This window comes from Mytilus edulis, chromosome 2 (genome assembly GCF_963676685.1).
Source record: "Mytilus edulis chromosome 2, xbMytEdul2.2, whole genome shotgun sequence".
Classification (NCBI taxonomy): domain Eukaryota; kingdom Metazoa; phylum Mollusca; class Bivalvia; order Mytilida; family Mytilidae; genus Mytilus; species Mytilus edulis.
Window position 1 is genome coordinate 102,800,100 of NC_092345.1, and position 20,708 is coordinate 102,820,807.

Below are 20,708 nucleotides of genomic sequence, written 5' to 3' on the forward strand. Positions count from 1 at the left end.
AAAAACGATAAAAAATACAGAACTTATGCAGTTTTCTATCTTTAATTTGGTTGTGGAAACATGGTGCGCAGCCAAGAAACAACAAAATAATTTAACTGAAGCTTTATTATAACTATTGACATTATCACCTAAAATATAAAGTTGTTTCTCTGGTGTGTACATACTTTTTCAATCTAAAATATACTTAAAATTTGATGAAAAAACAAGGAAATTTAAGAATTTTACAAAATATGCAAATTAAGTCATGATTTGTTGCCATGGTAACTTGTTCAATGCCAAATTTGTTTTGTTTTTCTGAAAACCTTAGTCAAGTTTTCATTAATTTAAGGGTATGTATGATAACTTTGTAATTTGCAGTAATTTTTGGGCCAAGTAAGGGCCTTATTACCACTACTCCTTTCTTTAAATTAGGGACCTCAGGATTTCATGTTTCACCCTGGTATTTTGGGATCAGGACCCCTCCAACCCGCCCTCATAGTAGAGGGGCATTATGGTTTCTGGTCTATGGGTCCATTTTTCCGTTCGTCTGTTCGTCTGTCCAGCTTCATGTTAAAAGTTTTTGGTGAAGGTAGGTTTTGATGAAGTTGTAGTCTAATCAACTTGAACTTAGTACACATGTTTCTTATGATATGATCTTTCTAATTTCAATGCCAAATTAGATTTTTGACCCCAGTTTCACAGTCCACTGATCATAGAAAATGAAAGAGGGATTGGGGCATCCATGTACTATGGACACATTAATGTTTATAATTAATATTGCCTAATATTTTGATTTTATCTTTTGACATGCACATGTATATCGGAAATCTTATAGACTGAGAACAAATGCATTGTGTCTCCTTGTACCTAAGCATCATTGCTTGTCTTATTATTCCATTCTTGTTTGAAGGAATATTTACTCTAATCATAGTTATTTGCTGAAATCTTTTCACTCAGAATAGTTATAAACAATTTATTTTATTATTACAGGTGAAAAGAATGTGATCTCTATTGGGAAAGGAGCAAGTGCACCAGTTCAAATTGAGTAAGCTGTTAAAGCTGATATAAACCTTCACTGACGGTTTACTGATTTACAATCTGTAAAATACAAACATCTTATAAGTTATTAAACCTTTTCAGCATTTTAGGAGATAATATAAAACTCCATTTACATATTTTACTAGGGTATAACCCTTTCTTGCTTTCTTGATTTAGACCTGCGATGCCCCTTAAGTCTTTTTAAATTGATTGATTGAATGGTGTTTGGTTAACATGACTCCAGCGTAGAAAAGCTCTTATTAGACAAAATACAGAATAGATCCTTTATGTTTTCATATATTGCTTACAGGTATTCTATAGACAAGATGACGGATGGTAAAGGATTCATTGTGGATGTTTTGATCAAGATTTGTCTACCAATTGACAGTGATCAGCACTGTATACCACAAAATGGAATTCATCTTCTACAACAGCAAAAAGTTCCCCTTTGTTCTGATGACTTTTTAGACTGGATGAAAGGTAAATTGAGTTAATTAAAGTAATGTTGGGAATATATATAATTTATGTAGGAAAGGTTTTATTTTAATGAATTAAAAAGTTTTAATGTTTATTTTATTTGAGACCATGTAAATTTTACAAATGTATTACATATGAGAATCCAGAAAGTAAATTTAGAACAGTTATACAGGACTTATTTTACGTGTAAATTTTTTAAGAATAGAAAGGGAAAATTGGACAGTACTATTTCAGAAGTATTAGAACAGATTCCATTCTTTTAGAAAGCAAGAAAGGGTTATACCCTATTAAAATATGTAAATGGAGTTTTATATTATCTCCTAAAATGCTGAAAAGCTTTAATAACTTATAAGATGTTTGTATTTTACAGATTGTAAATCAGTGTTGCCATCAGATGTAATATTTGTGGTGGACGAGTCTGGGAGTGTTGGTCAGGAACATTTTGATGATACCATGGTAGCTTTGTCTAAGACCATTGATAAACTTGCCATCAGGAAAGATATGATCCGTGTTGGAATGTCCTTGTTTGGTGGAACTGATACATCAAGGACTCGCTTTGACCTGAATTTTAGTTACAATAAAACAGAAATATCTACTGTTATAATGAAAACATCTTACATTAAAAGAAGCTATACAAACATAGGTGATGCACTGAGGTATGCATGTGAGGAAATGTTTGTTTCTGGGAAAGGTGATCGGCACGATGCTCGAGATTATGTTGTACTGTTGACTGATGGGAAATCAAATCGAGGAGATACAGCAGCAGGAGCAGCTACATGTAGTGACAGGAACATAACAATTATAGCTGTAGGGATAGGAGATGGTATCAGTGAGGCAGAATTAAGAGATATAGTCTCTAAACAGAAATACTACTTCAATACTACCTACACAAAACTATCAGAGGCTTTACCAGACCTGGTGTCTACTTCTATTGACTGCAGTGCTGGTAATATAATTTGTAGAAAACTATAAACTATTATAGGATGTTTGCTATTTTAACATCTTCATGAACAAGAGAAAATGTCTGAGGAGGATGATCAGAACTGGTCTTACATTTCGGTTATAACTACTGTGGATTTGTTATTTATTCACAACAACAACAACAACAATTTTTATTTAAGAATTGAATGCTTCTTTTTGTAAATTTATTGGGGTGTAAAAGCGTTGACCAAAGAACATTTTGTATGAAGCGCAGAAGCGCTTCATTCTAAAAATGTACACACGGTCAACGCTTTTACAACCCTATAAAGTTACAAAAAGAAGCATTCAATACTTATAATTACATTTTTTAGCAATCATCATGAAAACACAAATTTTATATATTTTATTATTTAATTCACCTGTGCACTTTATTGTTGGAGCACGTGTTATCATGAGTGAAAAGTTGTATTGAGCAATGCAACTGCTTATGGAATAACACGTGATGTGCAGTTAGCCAATCAGAATAAAATATTATAATGAAACATACATCTAATATAATTATTTGTTAATCAAGACGCCAAAAGGAGCAGTACAATTACAGTTTAAATTAAAGTGTACAAATATATAATTGTGGTAATTTTTATCGATATTCACATGACACATATTCTTATAAAGGTGCATATTGAAAAAAAAACAATCTTACTGTATAAACAATAATAAACCGATGGTCATTTGTAAACATGGTAACACGTAAATTGCAGTTACATTGAATTTTAACAGTAATCTTTTAAAAATGTATTTTCAGATTTACCATCATTTATTTCTGGTTGGTTGAAAGACACAGGCCTTAGTGTACTTGAAGAGATAAAAGAAGGAGGAAAACTATTAATATTGAAGAGGCTAGGACTGGAGGAATTTTTCAATGGTCCTAAATGTGATCATCTTAGAAAACCATACAGTCCAAATGTCCAGGGATGGAATAATGGTATGTTATTAATACTGTACTTAAAGATATGCAATGAATTTTTTGTTTGCCTTATGTCCAGTGGCAAATATTTCATGTGAAAGACATGGCCTCAGTGACCAAGTAGTCTAAGTAGTTCTATTACTGTAATCACTAGTAAGCTAAGTCAACACAGAATAGGAGTTCGAAGGTCAGTGGTTTTCTCCAGGCACTCAGGCTTCCACTACCAAAAAAATTGGCAGCCTAGAAAATAGCCCAAAAGGTGGTGCTGAAAAGTGGTTGTTAAAACACCAACAAATAATCAATCAATCATGCTAAAGACACATATTGTGTTATGAGTAATCCTAATTTTGCAACTATGCCTATTTCTAAGCTGGCTGTTTCACTGAAAAGTTTCAAGGAGTCATACTGTAATTCTGTCTTTGCTTTACAACTTTGCAATTTCCTTGCCTCATTTCAACACTTGTTTTTAATACTTTTATCATCCCTTTGTGTTAATAAGTAACATGTGAAGTAGTTTCTTTTAACCCTTTCACCGATTGCTGCCCAGACAGAAGCTACTCTGAGACGATGGCGTCCCTGGCTACTATTACTCAAGTTGGAAATATTCATAATAAATGTCAATAAAAACTTGTTTATAGTTATTTGTGTATTTATTTTATTCACTAAGACCATGTTCACAGTTTTGTTCATGTTTTGACAATTTTTTCTTCATAAAATATCAAAATTTTCAAATTTTCGTCATTATCAAGGTGAAATTCTCAAAATTTGACTCTTTCACCCCAAATCGTAATTTTTTAACCCAAAACGGCAAAAATTTTGAAAAATTTTATGAGGCTGTACAAATTCCTCACACTGATCGATGTCCATTCCAACTGTTTTGTACATAAAACGACATTTTATGTCAAAAAAGTATACTAGTTTGGCTTCAATTCTTCCATATTCTTTCAAAAAAAATGTTCCCTCATTTCAAATTCTCGTAAATTCCGTAAATTTCCTCTGATTTTGACACGGTTTTCAACAAAAGGAACCGGCATGTTTACACTTTCATCCGGGTTATCCATCAAAGAAAGATAACCCACGTTTGCACTGTTTGAGCGGGAAACATAAAAGAGGTATTCCGATCCCGGTAAAACGGGACTCATCGTCAGCTGTCTGAAGCGTGAATCCCGGTAAACCGGGACTCGTCGGCGAAAGGGTTAAGTTAAATTTGTTTTGTTTTGTTTTCAGAATGTCCAAAAGGTAGTCTAGGCATGCCTGCTTTACCTGATCAGATGTCATGTCATTACACAAGCACATGTACTGGTATAGAATGCTGTGTAACCATTCCAGATCTTGACCTGACCTTACACCCTTTCATCTTCATTGACCCTTGTGAATACACTATTAATTATGGCATCAACACCATCAACAAAACTATCAAACTTATTAATTATGAATGGGGTAAGTATAATATATATCTAAAGTAAACCATCAACAAAACTATCAAACTTATTAATTATGAATGGGGTAAGTATAATATATATCTAAAGTAAACCATCAACAAAACTATCAAACTTATTAATTATGAATGGGGTAAGTATAATATATATCTAAAGTAAACCATCAACAAAACTATCAAACTTATTAATTATGAATGGGGTAAGTATAATATATATCTAAAGTAAACCATCAACAAAACTATCAAACTTATTAATTATGAATGGGGTAAGTATAATATATATTAAAAGTAAACCATCAACAAAACTATCAAACTTATTAATTATGAATGGGGTAAGTATAATATATATCTAAAGTAAAACTTCAACAAAACTATCAAACTTATTAATTATGAATGGGGTAAGTATAATATATATTAAAAGTAAACCATCAACAAAACTATCAAACTTATTAATTATGAATGGGGTAAGTATAATATATATTAAAAGTAAAACTTCTGTTGTGAAATATAAAAAAGAAGATGTGGTATGATTGTCAATGAAACAACTATAGGCCACCCAAAGCCTTCAACAATGAGCAAAGCCCATACTGTAAATGTAGATGTGACAGCAATTGATAGCATAACTTGTTCATGAATGAAAAGAAGCATGGGGCCCCGGATATTTTTGAATCAGTTTTGTATTACAACTTTAAAATATTTGTGAAAAGATGTTAATAATTAGTAAATAAAAGATTTGTAACAGCTGTTATTGATATATTTTTACATAAAACTACATAAACCAATCATAAACAAGTTTCTTGTCCAAGACATAAAACAACATGTGAATTATTTATTTATTTTTACAGGAAAGACAGAAAAGATATCTCTTGCCAATGGCATTATCCAGTTGGAGTAAGCAATTTTAATTATTTTTCCATGAAAATGGTTCAGGGTAAACTTGTTCATGTGGTGTTCTTGAGAATAGCAAAAGTGATTTTTCAAAATGAAGCAAAATATTGACTAGACCTCATTTATATATTTGATAATGATAATATAATGTACAGCTTTGAAGTAACAGACAAAATTGATTCATTTGCCATATGGCACTATGGTTGAAGATGTAAACTCATTTCAAATCAAAAATAGTATGAAACCTTTGCCATATTTCAATTTTACATTTCAATAGTGAAATATACATTGTTATGTCTAATTTAGAATTTTGAATGTCTGTAATGTAGTAAAAGATGCTTGAATTAAGGTTGGAATTGGTTGTGTGCAAGGTCAAGGTCAATAATTTGTATATTGAGACACAGACAAGGGAAGACAGTCTCATTAAGCTAGCTTTGCTAACAGTATCTCTAGTTGTTATTAAAAAACAATACTTATTTGGACTTGTTAACTTAAAGTAAGATTGTAATTGTTTTGTAGACTTACAATAAAGAAACCAGCAGAGATGAAGAAATTTATTGTAGATATGACAGCAAAGGCTTGCTTCAAATCATCTTGTATACCTAATGTGAAGATTTTTGATGGCACAGAAATACCTCAGCCTGTTTGTGACATGAATGCAAACTTTAACTTGAAAAGTAAGTATATTTGATATATACTATTTTGTGTGACAAATTTATTCATGTAAATTCAAAAACTATTGCGAGGTTTTTATTATTGCAAAAAATGCGACAAAGATGTAAACGCAATAATTTAAGCTCACATTTTGAAATATTTTATATGAATTTAACAGGATTTTTCTCAAAATCTTAAAATCAAAATCAGGTTTTAGTCTTAACTGACAAAATCGCAATAATTAATGCACGCAATAATTTCTGAATTTACAGTATTTACAATTGCATAGCTTCTTATGTCACTTTTCAAAGCAGTACACAGAATATCTATAAGCTACTAAAAGGCAGAAAAAAGCACTGTGTAACAAATTTTACATGGAATTGATTAAGTTTTTAATTGATTATGTGCCAAAAACATATATGGCATAAATTAAAGATAATAAGGTCATCAAGACAAGGGTCAAGTTGAAATCTTTAAGAAAAGTAATTTTCTGTTATTAGCATTCAAGATGTTTAATTTACAGTCAAACCTACTTCAATGATCACCTCGTTTCAGCAGTTACTTGTCTCAAACAGTCTCTTTCAGACCCTCCAAAATCTTTGACTGTATATATAATTCAACTCTTTTTGGAGGGCACCATTATAATGTTTTTACTACCAATATAAGTATGATGAAAAATTTATAATATATGATTTCTGTATCAGATTCGTAATGTGAATCAGAACTTCCAACAGAGATCATGCTATAGGTGTAATACCACCATTGATTTTTCCCTATTAGTCTTTGTTAAATTGACACTTTTGAAAAAATTGTACAGTATTTACCTTTATTTCAACCAAAGAAATACTTTGCATGTGTAAAGTTCAATCCTTTCCAGTGATACAGTGAAAATTTCACACTACATTTCATTGCATATAAGAAAGTAACTAGCGCCGGAAGTAAACAACCCAATTTTTACACTGTTATTTACTGGTTACCTGTTTTGGTAACTATGTAACCTTAACGTTCCAAAATATTTTATAAGACCATCAAATAAAAAAAGAATGATGCTTTCAGACATCCAACATACATATTTACGACTCAGAAAAATTTAAGTGCATTGAAATGCAGGGTTAATTTTCTACAACTGTCAAATTCAAGGGAATATTTTTTTAGGCCTACTTTCGTATGCAACCGGATGTGACGTACCATGATTTAGTGGTATTACACCTATAGGAGAAGTGTTCAACTCCTTTCAGTTTCCATTGAAAACTGTATCAACAACTTTAATATATCTCCATAAATTTTAACATATTTTGAATGATTTCTTCAAATTGACAGCGTCAGAATCTGCCATTTTTAGCTCACCTGACCTGAAAGGTCAAGTGAGCTTTTCTCATCACTTGGCGTCCATCTTCCGTCGTCCGGCGTGCTGCGTCCGTTGTCTGTCGTCCGTAAACTTTTACAAAAATCTTCTCCTCTGAAACTACTGGGCCAAATTTAACCAAACTTGGCCACAATCTTTCTTGGAGTATCTAGTTTAAAAAATGTGTCCGACGACCTGGCCATCAAATCAAGATGGCCGCTATGGCTTAAAATAGAACACAGGGGTAAAATGTATATTTTGGCTTATATCTTTAAAACCAAAGCATTTAGAGCAAATCTGACATGGAGTAAAACTGTTGATCAGGTCAAGATCTATCTGCCCTGAAATTTTCAGACGAATGGGACAACCTGTTGTTGGGTTGCTGCCCCTGAATTGGTAATTTTAAGAAAATTTTGCAGTTTTTGGTTATTATCTTGAATACTATTGCAGAGATAAACTGTAAACAGCAATAATGTTCAGCAAAATAAGACCTACAAATAAGTTAACATGACCAAAATTGTCAGTCAACCCCTTAAGGAGTTATTGCCCTTTATAGTCAATTTTAACAACTTTTTCCTCATTTTTTGTAACTTGTACAAAAATCTTCTTCTCTAAAACTACTGGGCCAAATTTAAATTAACTTGGCCACAATCATAATTGTGGTAAATAGTTTAAAAAATGTGTCTGATGACCCCACCTACCAAACAAAATGGCCGACATGGCTAAAATTAGAACATAGTGGTAAAACGCAGTTTTTGCTTTATATCTTTGAAACTAAGACATTTAGGGCAAATCTTTCAAATTTAAATGTCCATCAGAACAAGATCTATCCCCTCACAAATTTTCAGATGAATCCTACAACCCGTTGTTGGGTTGCTGCCCTAAAATTTGTAATTTTAAGGAAATTTTGCAGTTTTTGGTTATTATCTTGAATACTATAATAGATAGGGATAAACTGTAACAGCAATAATGTTCAGCATAGTAAGATCTACAAATAAGTCAACATAACCAAAATTATCAGAGAACCCCTTAAGGAGTTATTGTCCTTTATAGTCAATATTGAACAACTTTTCGTCATTTTTGTAACTTGTACAAAAATCTTCTTTTCTAAAACTATGGGCCAAATTTAACCAAACTTGGCCACAATCATTACTAGGGTATCTATTTAAAAAAAGTGTCTAATGACCCCGCCTACCAACCAAGATGGCCGACATCAGTAAATACAGTAACAGGTGAGCGACACAGGCTCTTGAGAGCCTCTAGTTTATTTTGCTCCTGGCAAAAGATAACAATTGAAAACATTAAAGAATTTGCCATGATCCAAGTCTGACTGTAGAGTAAATATTCTTCATTTTTATGCCCCACCTACGATAGTAGAGGGGCATTATGTTTTCTGGTCTGTGCCTCCATTCCTTCGTCCGTTCGTTTGTCCGTCCGTTCGTTCGTCTGTTCGTTCGTCCCACTTCAGGTTAAAGTTTTTGGTTAAGGTAGTTTTTGATGAAGTTGAAGTCCAATCCACTTGAAACTTAGTACACATGTTCCCCATGATATGATCTTTCTAATTTTAATGCCAAATTATAGTTTTGACCCCAATTTCATGGTCAACTGAACATAGAAAATGAAAGTGCGAAGTTCAGGTTAAAGTTTTTGGTCAAGGTAGTTTTTGATGAAGTTAAAGTCACATCTACTTGAAACTTAGTACACATGTTCCCTATGATATGATCTTTCTAATTTTAATTCCAAATTAAAGTTTTGACCCCAATTTCACGGTCCACTGAACATGGAAAATTTTAGTGCGAGTGGGGCATCCGTGTACTATGGACACATACTTTTTCATTCAGATTTTTCTTTGACTGATTGGGCTGATAGAGTTGGAACAGACATTGGACAACAGCTTAATTCACAGTTCAAACAACTATTGATAGAACAGCTGGGGTTGGATATATTACTGAAGAAACCAAGTTGTAACAGAAGCAACACAACTTACAGTCCAGCAACAAATGGATGGAAAAATGGTAAGTCTAGTAGTCTGACAGTAACACATATTTCAAAGTTTACATGTGGGTCAATATCCTAATGCACCTCAAATTAAGGTATCCAAGAATAGACGGCAACTTAAAAAATCTCTGTGCAGTGATATTGGACATTTTTCAATTTTTGGAAAGTAACTGAGCATTTGTATCAATATAGCGAGCAGAGGATCATAGTAAAAAGGTGGAAAAACTATGGAATTATTAGATGTATGCAAAGGCCTTAATTCTCAAAAAAGTGATTTTGTGGGAAAAGGGATATTTTGCTCAAAATTTCATATCTCAATAGTTATCAAAGGTACCAGGATTATAATTTAGTATGCCAGACACGTGTTTCGTCTACATAAGACTCATCAGTGATGCTCATATCAAAATATTTATAAAGCCAAACAAGTGCGAAGTTGAAGAGCATTGAGGATCAAAAATTCAAAAAAGTTGTGCCAAAAACGGCTAAGGTAATCTATTCCTTGGATAAGAAAATCCTTAGTTTTTCTAAAAATTCAAAGTTTTGTAAACAGTAAATTTATAAAAATGACCACATAATTGATATTCATGTCAACACCGATGTGCTGACTACTGGGCTGGTGATACCCTCGAACGAAACGTCCACCAGCAGTGGCATCGACCCAGTGGTGTAAATAGTTATCAAAGGTACCAGGATTATAATTTAGTACGCCAGACGCGCGTTTCGTCTACATAAGACTCATCAGTGACGCTCATATCAAAATATTTATAAAGCCAAACAAGTACTAGGTTGAAGAGCATTGAGGATCCAAAATTCTAAAAAGTTGAGCCAAATACGGCAAAGGTAATCTATTCCTAGGATAAGAAAATCCTTAGTTTTTCGAAAAATTCAAAGTTTTGTAAACAGTAAATTTATAAAAATGACCACATAATTGATGTTCATGTCAACACTGAAGTGCTGACTACTGGGCTGGTGAACAAATGGCTTTTCAGGTGTGGTACATGTAAATTACCAAAAAATGAATATATCCATTTTAACCTAGATGAATATTGTACAGGTGTCAATTCTTATGTTTCAGATTGTCCAATCATGACACCTTCCCCCATCACAGTACCAGCTTCCTGTTACATACCTGATTATTGTACAGGTGTAGATTGCTGTTTTGACTTTGATTACCTGGATTTACACTTGAACTTTTACCTGTATATTGATACCTGTAATTATGTCATCAGAGCTGGAATAGAATCCCTAACATTTGAAATATCTCTGTTCGATTACAACTGGGGTAAGAATTATATAATATATTTACAAGACAGGAAAAATAAGTTGCAAGTTTGATCTCCAAAGTATTGTTTGGAAAATTATGTTTTTTTTTTTTATACAACCGCAAAAATTTCGTATATTGATATGAAGTCGTTGTCGTTGTCGTCGTCCTCGTCCTCGTTGTCGTCCCAAGACACATTGGTTTTCGCACTATAACTTTAGTTGAAGTAAATAGAAATCTATGAAATTTTAACACAAGGTTTATGACCACAAAAGGAAGGTAAGGATTGATTTTGGGAGTTTGGGTCCAGACAGTTTAGGAATTAGGGGCCAAAAAGGGTCCAAATAAGCATTTTTCTTGGTTTTCGCACAATAACTTTAGTATAAGTAAATAGAAATCTATAAAATTTAAACACAAGGTTTATGAACTCAAAAGGAAGGTTGGGATTTATTTTGGGAATTTTGGTCCCAACAGTTTAGGAATTAGGGGCCAAAAAGGGGCCCAAATAAGCATTTTTCTTGGTTTTCACACCATAACTTTAGTATAAGTAAACAGAAATCTATGAAATTTAAACACAAGGTTTATGACCATAAAAGGAAGGTTGAGATTGATTTTGGGAGTTTTGGTCTTAACAGTTTCTAAAATTAAACTTTGTTTGATTTCATCAAAAATTGAATAATTGGGGTTCTTTGATATGCAGATTCTAACTGTGTATGTACATTCTTAATTTTTGGTCCCGTTTTCAAATTGGTCTACATTAATGTCCAAAGTGTCCAAAATTAAACTTTGTTTGATTTTAACAAAAATGGAATTCTTGGGGTTCTTTGATATGATGAATCTAAACATGTACTTAGATTTTTGATTATGGATCCAGTTTTCAAGTTGGTCCAAATCAGGGTCCAAAATTAAACTTTGTTTGATTTCAACAAAAATTGAATTCTTGGGGTTCTTTTCTGATATGCTGAATCTAAACATGTACTTAAATTTTTGATTATGAGCCCAGTTTTCAAGTTGATCCAAATAGGGTCCAAAATTAAACTTTGTTTGATTTCAACAAAAATTGAATCCTTGGTGTTCTTTGATATGCTGAATTTAAACATGAATTAAGATTTTTGCTTATGGGGCCAGTTTTCAAGTTGGTCCAAATCAGGGTCCAAAATTAAACTTTGTTTGATATCAACAAAAAATTGAATCCTTGGTGTTCTTTGATATGCTGAATCTAAACATGAATTTAGATTTTTGATTACAGGCCCAGTTTTCAAGTTGGTCTAAAACGGGGTCCAAAATTAAACTTTGTTTGATTTCAACAAAAATTAAATATATGGGATCCTTTGATATATATGCTGAATCTAACCATGTATTTAGATTTTTGATATATTGCCCGGTTATCAAATTGGTCCACATTGAGGTCTAAAGGGTCCAAAATTGAACTTTATTTGATTTCATCAAAAATTGAATTCTTGGGGTTCTTTGATATGTAAAATCTAACCATGTATTTAGATTTTGGATACTGGACCATAATAGGTAAATGTCCAATTTAAAATTTTTAAGTTTTTAAGTTTAAGTTCTTAGACCAAATTCATTCTGTGTCAGAAACCTATGTTGTGTCAACTATTTAATCACAATCCAAATTCAGAGCTGTATGAAGCTTGAATGTTGTGTCCATACTTGCCCCAACTGTTCATGGTTCGAACTCTGCGGTCATATAAAGCTACGCCCTGCGGAGCATCTGGTTGTTTCTGGAAACAAATTCTTTTTTGTTTTCCTAACTTTTTTATTTTAATAACCTTTTGTTGGGATTTGATTTCTGAAGAACTCACATGGCCAAATGTGCCAGTTGCGTTATGTGCACCATTCAGTTAGGCTACTGGGAGCCTCTAGTTTAGTTGACTTTTTTTTTTATAGATGTTTGTTCAAAAAAGAAAACAAAAAATAGTGAAATCATAGAATTAGAAAAATAGATCAGAGGGAGAAAATGAATAGAATAATTCGTCTACATAACATGACAAAGGGTTAAAAATCCTGGGTAGAAAATGAATAAAGGATATATATATATTTCTACAGGTGAAGTGAAAGAAGAAAGATTAGTTGAAGTTATTAGGATTCGGTGAGTATTATCAAACAGAAGTTATAAGGATTTGAATACATGTATCAAATACAGAAGTTATTGATATTTGGCAAGTAATGTCACACAGAAGTTATCAGGATTTGGCGAGTATTGTTGTTTTTTGCAAATTATATGGTAGTTGTTAAAAAAATGTGTAAATTAATTTGCCTGTAAATACTATTTATTGACTCTGAAAATAAAACATGACTTTTTGTTTGTTCAGATACAAGATTGACAAATTGGAGGAACAGAAAAAACTCATTGTAGATGTGGAGTTTAAGATTTGTTTAGAGGGCAGTGTATGTGGAACTTTATTTAAGTTGTTTGATAAACAACTGATCCCTCAACCTCTTTGTGATATGGAGATGAAAGGTCAACTGTTAAGTAAGTTTAACCTTCAAACTTTTCTGGTAAAATTTTGATATAAATGACTTGCCATTAACCTCAGATTCACAAATAAGTTTAATGCATATTATAAATACAAGGGTAATTTATATATAAACATCAGATACACATTCAAAGGGTCTTGAACATGTGTGAAGCCCAGGTCTTCAGATTCAGATTTTTAAGAAACAAAAAGATGTGTATTACATGTACCATACTTTTACATAAGTTGCAGAAATAGAGTAGAGGACGAACGTAGACTTGGCCTGTTCCCCAATCCAATTCAATTTATTTGAAATAAATTTTGTTTAAACTAAATATTCCAATTCCATAATGAATGCAATCTTAAATCCTTGTTGCTGACAAGTGTTTTGACTTGAATTGGGTGTAATATGATGCTGATGTATAAAATGGACTTGAGGGTCATAATTTGTTATTGATTTCTTTTTTAAACATTAGATATTCGTGCAGATGTAATGTAGGGATTTATAAGGAACATTGCATACACACACTGTTCTTTTTATAGATATATCTTTGGATGCCTGGCTAACAGCAAATGGAGAGGAAATCGGCAACACCTTATCGACTGCAGTAGCAAATAAACTGTTAGATGATCTTGGGTTAACAAACTTCATGAGTTCAGAGCCTTGTGACAGATACAGTGGAATGTTTACAGAAAAAGGATGGAATACAAAAGGTGATATAAACACACTTCTATGTTATGCTCGTGTTTTATCTTGTAATTTATCCTTCTCAGATTATGTACTACAACTACATTTATTTTAGGAGTACATCAACTACATTTGTATACATTCATTATAGAATCTAAAAATTACATGCAAAATAAAGGGCCAATTAAGAAAAAACAACTTTGTAGGAATGATGCTTTGAAGGTGTTTCTTTTGGTTGTAATCAAATTTTATAATGGCTACCAGGTGCATACTTTGATTTTGATAGATTAAAATCTTTGAAATTACAAGTTGAATTGTTTTGAAGCCTCACTTTTATTTTATGTTGATAGTGAATGATTTATGTTTTCAGATTGTCCAGTAGATTTAGATCTCCCTCCAATTGACTCCTCAGTCAGCTGTTATATACCTGATTACTGTACTGGAATCAACTGTTGTATAGAGATAGACCAAATAGGCAAAACTTTTAATGCCTATGCATTGTTAGATGGTTGTAACTGGAGGTTAACTGTTGGTATAGAAAGGCGAAAAATAGAGATATCTCTCAGAGACTATACATGGGGTAGGTCAATTAATGAGGTAGAATTAACTCACAGCACTATCATCAGGTTGTAAACAATGGATTCAGATATATTTGTAGAGGACTTTTATTGCATTAGTCAATAGATATATTTCAAAAGCAGTAACTGTGTTTGTCAACTGTGAAAGTGATGCCTCTTGTTGCCACCTGATTTATAAGACAAACTTTATTTAAACCATGCTAAATGCCTATGTAAAAAAGTTCTTTTATGTGTCCTTGTTGCAAATACGCTGTATACTAAATAAATATCTGTTTCTTGTTTTCTTTTTCTCTAGGTGAAACAAAAATGTTGACATTGATGGAAGCAGTTCAGATAGAGTAAGTATATACTCTCCTACAGTACATAAAAAACATGCATTTTTCCATGAACAATTTTAATCAACATTTATTTTCTGAATACTATATGTAAACTTATCAACTTTTTAGCAAATAGTAGTTTCTTATTATAGGTAAAAACCTGTTTGCATAAACAAAAATTTAATATTTGGTCACATGATAAAAAACAAGTAAAACCAGTATGAAAATACAATGTTGTGTATACGAGATCTAAACAATGAAGATATTTTATTTAAAAAAAGCCATGTTGATAGCAAATCCATTCAAACAGTGCTTTTGGTAAAAAAAATATGTTCAAGCATTAGGGGGAAATAATGCATTCATGCAATTAAATATTAGTAGTTGTTATAGTTATATATTTTAGGTGCTATTACAATGGCAGTCAACATTTTAACTGCATAGCTCCCTGTTTATTTATAAATAGGTGTCTTTTCAAATTTCTAGCTGTGTTTGTATCATCGGAATATATTGAAAAGCAGCCATTTTGACAGGTATCCTATTTTTAGCTCACCTGGCCCGAAGGGCCAAGTGAGCTTTTCCCATCACTTGGCGTCCGGCGTTCGTCATCCGTCGTCCGTCTTCCGGCGTTAACTTTTACAAAAATCTTCTCCTCTGAAACTACTGGGCCAAAGGAGTAAGTTCGGTAAGGTCCATATTTGGCCCCAATTATAAAGTTCATAATTACAAGACAATGAATGGTTTAAATTGCCTTAAAGACATGTGAGAAAGTTAAACAAAACTATTTTTGTCAAAGTTTAATTCTAACACGTTGATTTTTACGTCCCAAAAATGTAAAGATAAAGGATTTTGGTGAAATTTGACAAAATCAGCTTGATTTCAACCACATTGAGGACCAGGAAACACAGAGCGCAGGCGTCGACAAACTTAATATTCAAATAAGACATGTGAAATGTCTTCACAAACATTATTTTAAAAGATCTTTGTTGTCGACGTATGCGCTCTATGTTTCCTGTCCAATAATCTATGGAAATTTACCCATTTTTAGTGATTTTTTCGTGAAAAATAAATATGAGTACAACTTGTGACGTCATAATGAAACGCAGAAATGTAAAATTTTCAACAAAATGGCTTAATTCCTATCTAGTCACTGTATAAGCTATTATTTATTGTGATATTGGTCTATAAATCCGAATTTGAAATTTATGCTAAAAAAGGGGGCCATTTTAGGACCTTACCGAACATACTCCTTTAACCAAACTTGGCCACAATCATCATTGGGGTATCTAGTTTAAAAAATGTGTCCGGTGACCCGGTCAACCAACCAAGATGGCCGCCATGGCTAAAAATAGAACATAGGGGTAAAATGTGGTTTTTGGCTTATAACTCAAAAACCAAAGCATTTAGAGCAAATCTGAGAGGATTAAATTGTTCATCAGGTCAAGATCTATCTGCCCTGAAATTTTCAGATGAATCAGACAACCCGTTGTTGGGTTGCTGCCCCATAATTGGTAATTTTAAGGAAATTTTACAGTTTTTGGTTATTGTCTTGAATATTATTATAGATAGAGATAAACTGTAAACAGCAATAATGTTCAGCAAAGTAAGTTTTACAAATAAGTCAACATGTCCAAAATGGTCAGTTGACCCCTTTAGGAGTTATTTCCCTTTATAGTCAATTTTTAACCATTTCTTAAATCTTAATAATCTTTTACAAAAATCTTCTTCTCTGAAACTACTGGGCCAAATAAATCCAAACTTGGCCACAATCATCTATGGGGTATCTAGTTTAAAAAATGTGTCCGTTGACCTGGCCATCCAACCAAAATGGCTGCCACGGCTAAAAATAGAACATAGGGGTAAAATGCAGTTTTTGGCTTATAACTCAAAAACCAAAGCTTTTACAGCAAATCTGACATGGGATAAAATTGTTAATCAGGTCAAGATCTATCTGCCCTGAAATTTTCAGATGAATTGGACATTCCATTGTTGGGTTGCTGCTCCTGAATTGGTAATTTTAAGGAAATTTTGCTGTTTTTTGTTATTATCTTGAATATTATTATAGATGGGGATAAACTGTAAACAGCAATAATGTTCAGCAAAGTAAGATTTACAAATAAGTCAACATGATTGAAATGGTCAATTGACCCCCTAAGGAGTTATTGTCCTTTATAGTCAATTTTTAACAATTTTCATAAACTGTAAATTTTACTAACATTTTCCACTGAAACTACTGGGCCAATCATTATATATAGAGATAATTGTAAGCAGCAAGAATGTTCAGTAAAGTAAGATCTACAAACACATCACCATCACCAAAACACAATTTTGTCATGAATCCATCTGTGTCCTTTGTTGAATATTCACATAGACCAAGGTGAGCGACACAGGCTCTTTAGAGCCTCTAGTTATGATTTTTTAGGGATTTTTTTTTATTTATTATTTTTATTTATTTTAGATATTCAATTCATGACCTAAAAGGAGAAAAGAAATTCATGTTAAACCTGAAGATAAATGTCTGCCTACAAAAACAAGCACAATGTATATTTACCAAGACTGTCTTCCACAACACCAAACTTCCAAAGATAGGTTGTGACTGGTCGGATAATACTTTTAATGTTAATGGTAAGTGACCTTGTTGGTTAACAGAAAAGTTGAAAACTATTGATATTTTAAAATATTGCATAATTAAAAGTTTCAAGGATTCAGTTTGATATTTCAGTAATTTAAAAGATTAAAAAAAAAAAGGCAATACAGTGTGACTTATGAAATCTTTCAGTCTTTGAAGATGGGCATTCTTTTTTTCTGCCACAAAATCAATACTTTTTCAATTATTTTGATCTTGATTAAAAAGGAGGTTATTTAAAAGTTGTAAAGCAGGAAACAAATGAAAGAAAATTTAGATCATGCAGGGAAACAAGTGAAAAGATTATTTCTGATTTTCTGGTAAATAACTGAGAATGATAGAAAGTTAATGTATAATTGTCTTTCAGACTTTTCTTTGAAGCAGTTCCTAGTAGATAATAATGCTGTAGGTTTAGCTAAAGGACTAGTTTTGTACAAGTTACTGGATATGTTAGGGATCTCACTGGATCTAAAGGATGTACCTTGTGACAGAAGAACAGCACCTTATAGTCCAGTCCTATCTACTGGTTGGAATAATGGTAATCTTAAAGCAGAAGAAAATCATCAGTATGGCACTTAAGCAGTACTTTTATTGCTGTCCTTCATCTTGAAATTTGCTGCAATCCGTTTTTGAAACAGTCTTGAATTTTAATAACATTTTTGAGAATTAGTCTGTTTGCAAACTATCATTTACTGAATTGACTTTAGTGTATGGACTTATTCTGGTCATTTTAATATAAAGGTCTACTTGCTGAATGATGTAACTTAAAATTTGAAGCTCAAACAGGTCTTAAACTTGGATAGATTTTATTCTATTATTGTATAAGCTCTGAACACACTTGGTATCTGCTTAACGCCATTGTTATTGTATATTATATCAAGCACAGAAATACTTCAAATAGCACTAAGAAGAAACATCTAGACTACAATATAGTTAGAAATGATGTGATGGTATTTATTTTAAGGACAAATGTTTAAAATGTTGGTTTTTTTTATACAGGTTGTATAAATGGATTACCTTTTGCGTTGCCATCTTTACCTAGCTCAGTGAGCTGCCATGTATATGATACCTGTACAGGTATGGACTGTTGTGTAGATGTAAAGGAGATCAGCAGGTCACTCAATCTGTTCCTCGATCTGGATACCTGTAATTATCACCTGTCTGGGGGAATAGAAAAACTGACCTTCAACAAATCTCTCATCAATTACAAGTTTGGTCAGAAAGAAATGTTCACATTGAAGAATGTTATCAGAATTGAGTAAGTTGTTATATAACGTAAGGGTACCCAAATTGCACCGAGTACCCAAATTGCACCTATTTAGAAAAAGTAGCAACGGAAATCTTACAACATTTCCTAGAGACTAAACAATTTGTATTTTTTTGATTTGATACTATGCACGTCTTTCAACATAGGTAAACATATTTAGATATACACAAAACGTTCACAGTATTTATCAACAGATGAACTGTTTACTGAAAAAGCAAAATGTTCGAAAACGTCACCGTACGACGTCATCAAAACGTCATCTATTTAAAATTAGCAAAAACAATATATTATAAGCATCAATTTTGTAAAATATGAAGAGTAAGCATGGACTTATATCCAATTGTTCAAAATATTTGAAGAAATTAAACAAAAGCTCGGTTATTAGACTTTTGACGATGTGAATTTAAGCATGGATGCAATTTGGGTACTCCTCATTACAGAATCCTGGATAGTTTGGAGGTTGATTCAATTCCATTTTTTTATGGACTCAATATGGATTAAAAATCAAATTAGTGTACCTATTCAATGAAGAAGGATAGGGCTACAAGATAAACACAGTATGGACATATTTTACTTGATCATAAAAAAACGTAGGTGAAAAAACTGTCAAAATAGGTGCAATTTGGGTACCGTCACGTTATATAAAGGGAAAAATATAATCATTTTATATAGATTGGTGTTGTTTTATAAAAATAGCTCTTTCCACTGCAATACGTTGTTATTATACATGAAGCCTAAAATTAGAACTTGTTTTCCTTCTCCATGTAATTTGTCTTGTTTTTTCTTCATTGATCATGGGGCTTTTCAAGAAACAATTGAAAGAAGACAGGGGGTCAGAATGCAAATTATATTCCAATTTGATGGGTTTTAGTTATCTTAGCCAGTTAGCCTTTAAAAAACAATTATATAAAATAATTATTTAAAATTTTATGCATGATGGGGTTAAAAAGTGTCTTACCACCACCCCATACATTTATTTCTGGAACAGTCTTAAATAGTTTATTTCTGTATCAGCAAGTATGAAATATGATACATTGGAAGTAGTCAGATCTAAGGTAAGGGATAGCAACCAAGAATGCAAATACAAGTCTTCATTGGAAGTAGTCAGATCTAAGGTAAGGGATAGCAACCAAGAATGCAAATACAAGTCTTCATTGGAAGTAGTCAGATCTAAGGTAAGGGATAGCAACCAAGAATGCAAATACAGGCCTTCAGAAAAGAAATAGAAAACTTAAAAAATTTCTATTTTAATAACATTAAAACATGTATAAATTATCTGACACTAATTTTTAATAAGAAAATATAATGTATAATTAGGATATTTTAAGATGGTCCTATCTTTTACAGATTTGTGATTCAAGACTTGTCCATGGAAAAGCAATTCCTTATCAACATGGACTTAAGTGTTTGTTTTGAAGCTAAAGGTCCCTGTGTGTTTACATCTAATATTTTAAGGAATGCCAGGTTACCAAAGCCTGTATGTGATCTCAGCTCTACTTTGACATTTGGAGGTATGAACTACTATCTTGTTTCTTTTATACCCATAGTCCTTCAATGCTATTATAATAAAAACATATTATTATTTATCAGAACGGTGTATGTCTGCACTTTTATTAAGTCATATAAATATAAGTGGGCTCCCAGAGAAGTTTTTGTTGTACCAATGAAAAAACAAAAATTGACAAAAAAATCTATTGTGAAAAGAAATAAAAAATTGAAGTTGAAATACATGACATTTGTACTATAACTGTGGATATTGCCTTTTTAATGTTAATCCATTAATTTCACATTATTT

At 32.2% G+C, this 20,708-nt stretch overlaps 1 protein-coding gene across 1 annotated transcript in view; it reads left to right on the forward strand.

Moving 5' to 3' along the window:
- LOC139511133 (uncharacterized) overlaps positions 1–20,708 on the forward strand; it is a 231,704-nt gene that overhangs the window by 61,681 nt on the left and 149,315 nt on the right. The window contains exons 44-61 of the mRNA XM_071297705.1: positions 970–1,024; positions 1,328–1,497; positions 1,865–2,440; positions 3,221–3,400; positions 4,610–4,822; positions 5,666–5,711; positions 6,228–6,385; positions 9,549–9,722; positions 10,781–10,987; positions 13,031–13,073; positions 13,297–13,457; positions 13,984–14,154; positions 14,499–14,708; positions 15,002–15,044; positions 17,479–17,645; positions 18,014–18,184; positions 18,646–18,904; positions 20,261–20,424. Coding sequence (XP_071153806.1) covers positions 970–1,024; positions 1,328–1,497; positions 1,865–2,440; positions 3,221–3,400; positions 4,610–4,822; positions 5,666–5,711; positions 6,228–6,385; positions 9,549–9,722; positions 10,781–10,987; positions 13,031–13,073; positions 13,297–13,457; positions 13,984–14,154; positions 14,499–14,708; positions 15,002–15,044; positions 17,479–17,645; positions 18,014–18,184; positions 18,646–18,904; positions 20,261–20,424 — 3,168 coding nt within the window. The remainder of the gene's footprint in view (positions 1–969; positions 1,025–1,327; positions 1,498–1,864; positions 2,441–3,220; positions 3,401–4,609; positions 4,823–5,665; positions 5,712–6,227; positions 6,386–9,548; positions 9,723–10,780; positions 10,988–13,030; positions 13,074–13,296; positions 13,458–13,983; positions 14,155–14,498; positions 14,709–15,001; positions 15,045–17,478; positions 17,646–18,013; positions 18,185–18,645; positions 18,905–20,260; positions 20,425–20,708) is intronic.